Source organism: Atta colombica, unplaced genomic scaffold (genome assembly GCF_001594045.1).
Source record: "Atta colombica isolate Treedump-2 unplaced genomic scaffold, Acol1.0 scaffold242, whole genome shotgun sequence".
Taxonomy (NCBI): Eukaryota; Metazoa; Arthropoda; class Insecta; order Hymenoptera; family Formicidae; genus Atta; species Atta colombica.
In genome coordinates this window covers 153,420-162,146 of record NW_017259341.1, presented here as the reverse complement: position 1 = coordinate 162,146, position 8,727 = coordinate 153,420, and the positions used below count along the sequence as shown (strand labels likewise).

The 8,727-nt window shown below is 30.5% G+C and overlaps 1 protein-coding gene across 5 annotated transcripts in view; it reads right to left on the bottom strand.

Moving 5' to 3' along the window:
- Nucleotides 1-256: 256 nt before the first annotated feature.
- The window catches only part of LOC108688846 (xanthine dehydrogenase/oxidase-like), a 19,513-nt gene continuing 11,042 nt past the window's right edge, over nt 257-8,727 (bottom strand). For all 5 annotated transcript variants that reach the window (XM_018195326.1, XM_018195328.1, XM_018195327.1 and 2 more), the window contains 14 exons: nt 8,285-8,441; nt 7,867-8,074; nt 6,716-7,242; nt 6,328-6,625; nt 5,191-5,706; nt 4,802-4,985; nt 3,913-4,209; nt 2,893-3,328; nt 1,970-2,098; nt 1,764-1,894; nt 1,123-1,381; nt 903-999; nt 606-716; nt 257-349 (listed from right to left, as the gene is read on the bottom strand). In XM_018195326.1, the coding sequence (XP_018050815.1) occupies nt 282-349; nt 606-716; nt 903-999; nt 1,123-1,381; nt 1,764-1,894; nt 1,970-2,098; nt 2,893-3,328; nt 3,913-4,209; nt 4,802-4,985; nt 5,191-5,706; nt 6,328-6,625; nt 6,716-7,242; nt 7,867-8,074; nt 8,285-8,441 (3,418 nt within the window). In that variant the 3' untranslated portion in view covers nt 257-281. The remainder of the gene's footprint in view (nt 350-605; nt 717-902; nt 1,000-1,122; nt 1,382-1,763; nt 1,895-1,969; nt 2,099-2,892; nt 3,329-3,912; nt 4,210-4,801; nt 4,986-5,190; nt 5,707-6,327; nt 6,626-6,715; nt 7,243-7,866; nt 8,075-8,284; nt 8,442-8,727) is intronic.

The window sequence follows — 8,727 nt, the reverse complement described above, 5'->3', positions numbered from 1 at the left end:
ATGTTGCAGATATTTTTGTGATATTTTCTACTTGTAGTACATCAGGTGTTTAATAAACAATAGTTATTAAAAATATTTAACATTAGAAATGTGTTAGTTTATGTTTAAAACCTAATTAAATGAATTGTTCTGATAATTATTATTCTAAAATTTTTATCAAAAAAGAAAGATTAAGTAAATTGTTTTATATCAGGACTTCTACGTTAAAATAGAAGAATAAACTATAATAAGCTTAAGAATTAGTTTAAAAGCACCAGTTTATTTATAAATATTATTTTTGTTCACAACACCATATTATTCTTATTCGTTAAACCATTTAGAAGTATGCGTTCATTGGTACATGGTCCATCTGTAAAAATCATGAGTCACAAATGAATGCATATTACAATAATATATTTTATTTAAAAAATTATAAGTTTATAAAAAAAGAGAGAGAAAAAGATATTATATCTTGCAATAAAGAATATTTGTTTTTGTTGTGAAAAATGCCCCAATTAATGCAAGCCACAAAGTTGACTCCTCCTGTATGTTATCAACTATCTGTATGTACTATCCTATATGTAACAACGAACATACTTAATTATTATTTGTATTCGTGTTCTTACCTAATTGGTACCATACATCCTTATTTCCCACCTCTGCTCTAGCAGAGTTCAACGCATTGCGGATTGCGATTGGAATTACAAAAGCCATACAAAGCGGTGGTTCACCAGTTGCTGCAAAAAAAATTTCAATAATTAGACATTAAATTTTTCAATCTTTTCCGATCTGTTGTTTTTTATAATCGATTTTTTAGTTTAATATGAAGAAATTCACAAAAAAAATTATGAACTTTAAATTCTTAATTTTTTTTTAATAGATAATAAAAGAATTTAAATATGAAAATTGATAGAGTTTCTTACCTTTTGATCGAAGAACACCGAATGGATTAGGCGCGTTTCTGCGGAAAGATACACGGAAGTCCTCGGGAATATCTTTTATTCCTGGCGGTTTATAGTTCTATGACAAATAGAAATAAAATATTTTAAATTTAATCATTTTGGTCTAATATATTATAATAATATCAATTAATCGGAGCAATTGTCCGATAGAGTTATTAGTTAAAAATTCAAAATAATGTACCCAAGTTCTATCATTCGTTAATACTCCTGTTTTAGAGTCGTATATCAACTCTTCAGAAGTCCAGTATCCTATTCCCATCACGAAAGCACCCTCTACTTGACCGACATCGATCTCCGGATTTAAGCTTACACCCACATCTTCCATTAAGTCGACTCTTCTGATAATATGCTGGCCGGTCAACAGATCGATTTCTACCTCGGCAATAGTAGCGCCATAAATTTTATAAGGCTTGAGTGTATTATCCTGCGTGGGCGCGTACCTGTAGAAGTATAATAAATTATAATTAATAAATAAATAATAGACTAATAATAAATTAATAAGTAACTAAAAGAATATTATATTATATATTATATTTCCGCATCTTTTCTCAACATATAAAGATGCAATTTACAATACAACATAAAAATATGTTATTTATTTATCAAAATCGAACTGAAATTATTATGGATATTGTTTTCAACCAAGAAATGCAAACGAAGCATTTAAACTACACAATGTACTAGTTTGTATCAAAAATATGATAATTATTTTTTTTTATGAAAAAATATGATACTTTTAGAAGATCAAAATGTTTAATAATATTTATACGATACAATACATTATTATTATTGCGTTAAAAGTGAGTTTAATTAAATACTTACAAATAGCGCGCGCATAAATCAATATCCTTTAGATATGCTGCAAGAACAAGTTCTTGCCAGCTTGGATTCTTCAGTTCTTCTTTTATCGGTTCGAGTCTCTTCAAAATTTCTTTGCAGCATTGAATCGCGGCCTAAAATCAAATCGTTTTTACACATCGCGTCTTTCTCGTTAAAACACTGTAAATTAAGCTAAATTGAGTCCTTACATATCCAGAGGCCTCGCTAGCAATACTGCCTCCGGTAACTGAATTGTTTGGCGTTATTAAATTATTGGATGGTTTCACGGTGACTAAATCTACATCGATACCTAAAGTGTAAGCTGCTACTTGAGCAACCTATATAAAATAAATATTTTATAAATCGGAATGAAATACAAGCAGTGAAATAATCATTATTTTTCTACAGTCTAGCTTCTACTAGTTTTGCCATAAATTCTGTCAGTAATTTAAAAGGATAAAAAAACAATAGATAGACCTAAAGTTACATACATATAAACTATCTGTTTTTTATTCAAAATGCCCGTCTTTATTCCGCATATTTGCTTAAACGTTGAGACCATTCATCGATCGATTGGAAAGAATAATATTCTGTGCTCCATTCAAACTTCTGATTGGCCGTCTGAAAATCCATACCTTAACTCGCTGGACTATAAAACTATGGAGCGTTTTGGTTGAAATGGTATGCAAGAAATTTCATTGTAAATAGTTCAAGGGTTCACTGTATCAGCAGTTGAACAGCTTCCTTTGGCAATTCTGCATAATCCGATCGATGAGTGGCTGTAACGTTTACGCAAATGTGTGCGGAATAAAGGCGGGCATTTCAAGTAAAATATAGATAGTTTTGTAGTTTTCTTCTTCTCTATTTTCAAATATGTATAACTTTGGGTCTATCTATTTTTATTATTTTTTTGCTCTATCCGTTTAAATTGACAGAATTTATGAAAATTTTTGAACATCTAAATCTTGAAATTTAATTTCTTTTCTACAACATTTAATTATGTGACATTTAATATTTTGACAAAATTGTTAATCATAATATAAATTATTTTAAAAATTCTCTTGAATATTCAATAGGCAAATTAGACAAATTAGGAATTAAAATAATTAGAAACAAAATTTCATTTGCGTACCTTGGTATTTATACCTTGGCCACATTCAATCCCACCGTGCGTCACGCAAACCGTACCGTCACGAGCGCAGACCGACACCATAGCATTAAATTGGCCCCAGTAGCCGAATGAATACTTCATTGGTACTAGAGCGATGCCCTTTTTCTTCCAACGATTCTCATTATTAAATGTTTCAACGACCCGTTTTCGTATCTCATAATCAGCCGATTTCGATAGATCCTTTATCATAGATTCTAATACGAGCTTGTCCTCATCGTTCATATTCGCCAATCTGACCTGTAGTGGATCCTTTTTTGTCACTTTTGCAATGTGCTCCATTATATTCTCGATCATAGCAATTCCTTCCGTAGATCCTGGCGCTCGACAGTATGTGTTTGATGGTAAATCAGTTCGTACATCGAATCCATTGAACATCCAACTATCGACTGTGTAACAACTGTAAACAATCGGTAACAATTATCCACACTTAAGTAATGTCTTAAGTAATGTCTTAAGACGTTAATGCAGTCTTCTGATTGATTCATGACTTTTTAAGACGTATTTAAGACGGCCCTGAATATAAGATTTGTCTATGAATACGGGGCTTAAGAACTTAAAAATTTAATAAGACTAATGAAACTAATACAAAGTTAATATATTATAAAGAATTAACATAAATTGTATCTAATAAACTAATTGCTTGATCGCAAATTATTATTTTAGTTTGAAAAAAGTTTTATTTTATGATATTTAATAAAACAAATGTTATGAATGATTTAGATGCATATTATCATAATTTCCATTTCATTTCTCGTGGATTTCGCAAAAATTTTAGTGTTTAGTACAAGTCAAATAATAATTTAATAATTTAATTTATTTATGAATAATATCTTTTTTAAATTTTATATACTGATAAATGATGAATATTATATATTCAAAATTTACTTTTAAATTCTAAAATTTTGAATACATAAAAATTAATATTGGAGTATTATTAGAAAATACATTTTTTAAATTTATGTATAATTTTTTAATACATGCCTTCCAAAGTGATGCCATAGGACCCAAGCATGGGGATCATTGAAGTTACAGCCTCCGTTGGCCCAATATTTCGAATCATTATATTGAATAACTCCCTCGTTGTCTACCCCGACTTCGTATTCGTGGCGTGAAGAAATTCTTTTGCCCTGCGCTTGCATATTGCCCTCAATAGACATAATTAATCGTGCTGGGCGATTCAGTTTGTGACATACTAACGCGCAAGAACATGAAAATAATGCGTTCCGCGAGATTTTCGCTCCGTATCCGCCGCCGATTCGTCTGATGTGAACATTGACGCTACAAAAATTGAATTAATACGATTATTACTCTAATTTAATTTTATTTCTTTTGTTTGATTTATTCTTATTGGTCTGATACTACAAACGTATCAATCATGTTATCCCCAGCAAACAAGAATGGATTGAAATGAATTGAAAAGGATCCAGATTTTCAAAAAATTGATTCACGAATGTTTGTTTAATTTGATGTAAAAATGATTGTTTAATTTGATGTAAAAATGAATTTCGATCATGAATGCATTTTTATTCATTTATAGGAATTGCATGGAGCATATCTCTATGCCTTTCAATCTAAAAATAATATTAGCTCTTTCTGTGTATATTATAAATACTATTCAATTCGAAATTTTGAATAGAAAATACAGTTTTGCAATCAATTGGATTCAATTATATTCAATTGGATGCAATCCAATTGCATCCAATTGAATATAATTGAATCCAATTGAATCTATTTAAATTCAAAAAAGTATGCGCTATTTAAAATACCATTCAGATAAAAAAAAATTTCAATCTATTTTAATCCATTCCTGTTTCACTGGGTCACTATTAAATTAATAATATTCTCGAAATGATCGCGGGCGATGAATTACCTATTGTTCTTAACACCGAGAACATTCGCAATCGATATTTGAATGAGATCCATCCATTGCGACGTTGGATAAACGTCCATACCATCCTCTGCAGGAATGCAAACGCAGGATTGAGGCTCCATGGTATAATGGTATTGGCTGCCGGTTAGGAATACGCCTTTTATCTTATGTTGAACGTTATCTCCTGTAAAGTAACACAAAAGGTTTAAGAAAAAGAATCGCTCTACCATTTCTACATTTTGAGGATTAGCAACAGCTACCTATACGATTTCGTATCAATACAGATATTAAATTTCTTAAGTTACTCGGTTTTATTTTGTTTTATAATTGTGATTGGAAATTTTCAATTCTAATTTTTTTCTTTATCTTATTCAAATTTTAATTCACACCTTTCTTTTTCGCTGGAATGCTAATGCTTTTGAATCTGCTATCGTCTTTCGTAATGAGGGAATCTTCAATGGTTAATACCGGTTTCTTCTTCAAAGTCTCGGAGTACTTAATCTCTACTAATTTTGCGGCTTCATTGGCCAGATTATGCGTCTCGGCGGCGATCACGCCGATCGCCTGACCAGCATAGAGAACCTCCTTTTCAGCGAACAACAACTCGTCATTTATCAACATCATTAGTTGGTTGGAAGCCGAGATGCACAAATTCTTGCCAGGTACATCCTTGGCGCTGAAGAATGCCACTACACCTTTCATAGCAAGCGCTTTGCTCGCATCTATGCTGTTGATCTTGCCATTAGCGACTTTCGCAAGTACAAGAGCGCAGAATACTTCTCCAGGGTACGGTGGAAGATCGTTGCAATACTGAACCTCACCCGATGTCTGCTGGATCGCCTCCAACTTTACCATAGGTTTGTTCACCGGCCATACGTTTTTATCTGTGTCATAGTCTTGCGTACCTAAAGAGTAATCAGATTTTTTTATTAAAACAATCAGAAAGATCTCACGATTTTTTATAAATAAATAGGTTTAAGAAATATTTCTCTATCCTTTTTAATATAAATATATTTTAATCTACATTTCAATATTATATGTATATAGAAATATAGATTTATAAAATATAAATGAAGAGCCATAGTTTTCCATTCCATTTTTCATTTTTTTTTCAATACATAACATAAGTATATGCATGAGTACGTAGAATGCAATAAGAAGAAAATTTAAGGCATTATTTTAGATAAAGTAAGACGGAAATAAAAAGATAACAAAATTGTGATAAATGTTTCGTCTTTTAATTAAATGTTTGAATATTCACGTGCTCTCTTTAGACATTTTTACTTGAATATTTAAACATTTGAAACATAATTAATAATTGAAAACAAAGTCTTATTTTCACTTTTTAATTTTTAATTTTAATTTTCAATTTTTTATCATTAAAATAACTCCTTAAATTTTTTCCATCTATTGTGGAACACCCTATGTAAAAAAATATTAAAACAAGTTTAACTCCTCATATATGTGTGTATATATATAGGAATACTTAAAAAACAAAGCTATTATTTAATTTACTTTATGCGTACCTGAAGAGAGACCTCGTTTTAAAATGGATCCTCCACTGCGAAGTTTCGAATTCACATTCTCCGGTTTGATGCTCAACACAAACTTATAGAATAGTCCCATGGCGAGAGTCTTGCGGAATTCCGGCGAACCATCTGGCAGCACATGATCGGGTTGCAATTCATTATGCATTGTTTCCAAAGCTGTCTTCAACACTTGCTTATCGAGGATAGATTTACCCATTAGCAGTTGCTCTGTGTTTTTCGCATGTAAAAAGTGCTCGTTGATACCACCAAAGATGATATTAGGCTTCTCCAACAGCTTTTCGTGAAATATTGCGAATATACTGAATTATAATGATTAATAATAACGCAAAATATGAATAATTGGAAGGGATTATTTATCTATTACCTTGCCGGTACCGTCAAGTTTGAAGAGGAAGCCGGCGTTGATGTGAGCATGAGCATTTTGGGCTCTAGGCATGATCTTGTAGGATCTGTATTCATAATCATCAGATAGTGCCGGCAACACCACGCTGTAGATGATCTTGTGGTGCATGTCCGTCTGCAAAAAATCCTGCAGCATCATGCTCTTTTTGATTCCCGGTGCCTCGAGGATATGTATTTGTGTACTAGCGGTTTCCAGCATTAAGAACAAATCAGATGGGAATTCATTATGTGCGTGCTTGATCATCAGATTGCCAGCGATGCTACCGATATTACGCACGGGCACGCTGGCGATCAAATCGATGTGATGGGCCAAGTGGTGAAGGTATTTGAATCCGGTCTCTGTCGAGTACTTCTCAAAGGTCTCCATCGCCGTGGTGAGAGATACGCCTCCGCCCAGAGTTAAGGAATTATTAGTTTTTTCGACTCGACGCAAATCCGGGATGTCATTTATATCGATGCGAAAATCATTTTTGCCCGTCCGATAGACGCCTGTAAGGTTATATTCTCAATCTTTAGTATATTTTTATGACAAAACTGATTATTTAGTATTTATATTTATTATAAATTATATTATTTGTTGATTTAAATTAACAAAAATTTTGAAATGTTTTATTCGATATTTATTTTCACATCAATCGCGAGATAAAGAAAATTCATTTAAATTGGAACAATAAATATGGATATTTTATATGTATTATATAATCTATCTGTTATTTAATGATACATTTAATATATGAAAAAATGATGTAATAAAACACTCTTTTTTATATAAATAGAACATGTTTCCATTTCTTTCTATTTAAACAAAATTCTCGTTATAAAAAAAACAGTAATATAGTTCTTTAGACAAAAAATTAATTTCGTTTAAATTAAAAAAAAAATTATAAAAAGGAATGATCAGTAATAAATATGTTACAATACTATATTATAAATGTTATGATACAAACAATTATTTTTTGGAATCACTCAATACATCTGTAAAAATTATTAATTTGTCATATACATTATATATATACATTATATATATATACACTATATATATTTTATTCTATCTGTCTTTTATTCTATCTATCTTATCTTGATTTATATCGTGAAAATTGAAAAAAAAATTACCATGTGCTGTGTTTCCACCGTTTAATATGTACGTTGCATCTGGTTTCTCTCGAAATATCTCGAATAAATTTTCGATGGAATAAACTTTATAGAATTCCGTATCCGCCAACTTTATATCCAGTGTATTTTCATCTGAGAAATGTCTATCCGTGCAAGTGCCTTTGCATGGCATTCCGTTTTTCGGGCAGGTTTTAATTTTATAGATTTCCTATAAAATGTATTATTGGATTTCTAATAATATTTAAACAATATAACAATTTCCCATAATATTAATAAAATAATAACTACAATTATTACATACATAAAACGGAATTTTGTGTGGAAATAGAATCAAATTTTAGTAAAAAATTCGAAAATATAAAAATAAAATCTTTATTGACATGAAATAAATTTACATGATATCTCTATTAGAACATACCTCAATATCGCGAATGTCTTTCGCTAATTGTGAAGATGCATCACTAGCAAATCCCTTAAACGCATCCAAAATTGGACGATAGCCTGTACATCGACAGATGTTACTACCGAAGGAATTCTCGATTTCCTGCATTGTCAATTTCTTGTCATGTACAAGACTGAAAATTACGATAATAAAATGCATACATTAATATAATATATAAATTTATTTACATTCTGTTAAATCCTTATCAGGAATTTATGAATTAGAGATTATAATTCAGTCAATTAATAAAACAAAATTAAATTTAAAAAATTGTCTGTTTATCAAATTCTAATCACCAGTTTTTAATCTCCAATTCATAAACGGGTTTAACATTTTGAATTTCATATAAAATATAGATTATATTCGCTTCCGCGTATCATTATTTATGTATTAATTTTAATTTATGATTTGCTTATAAA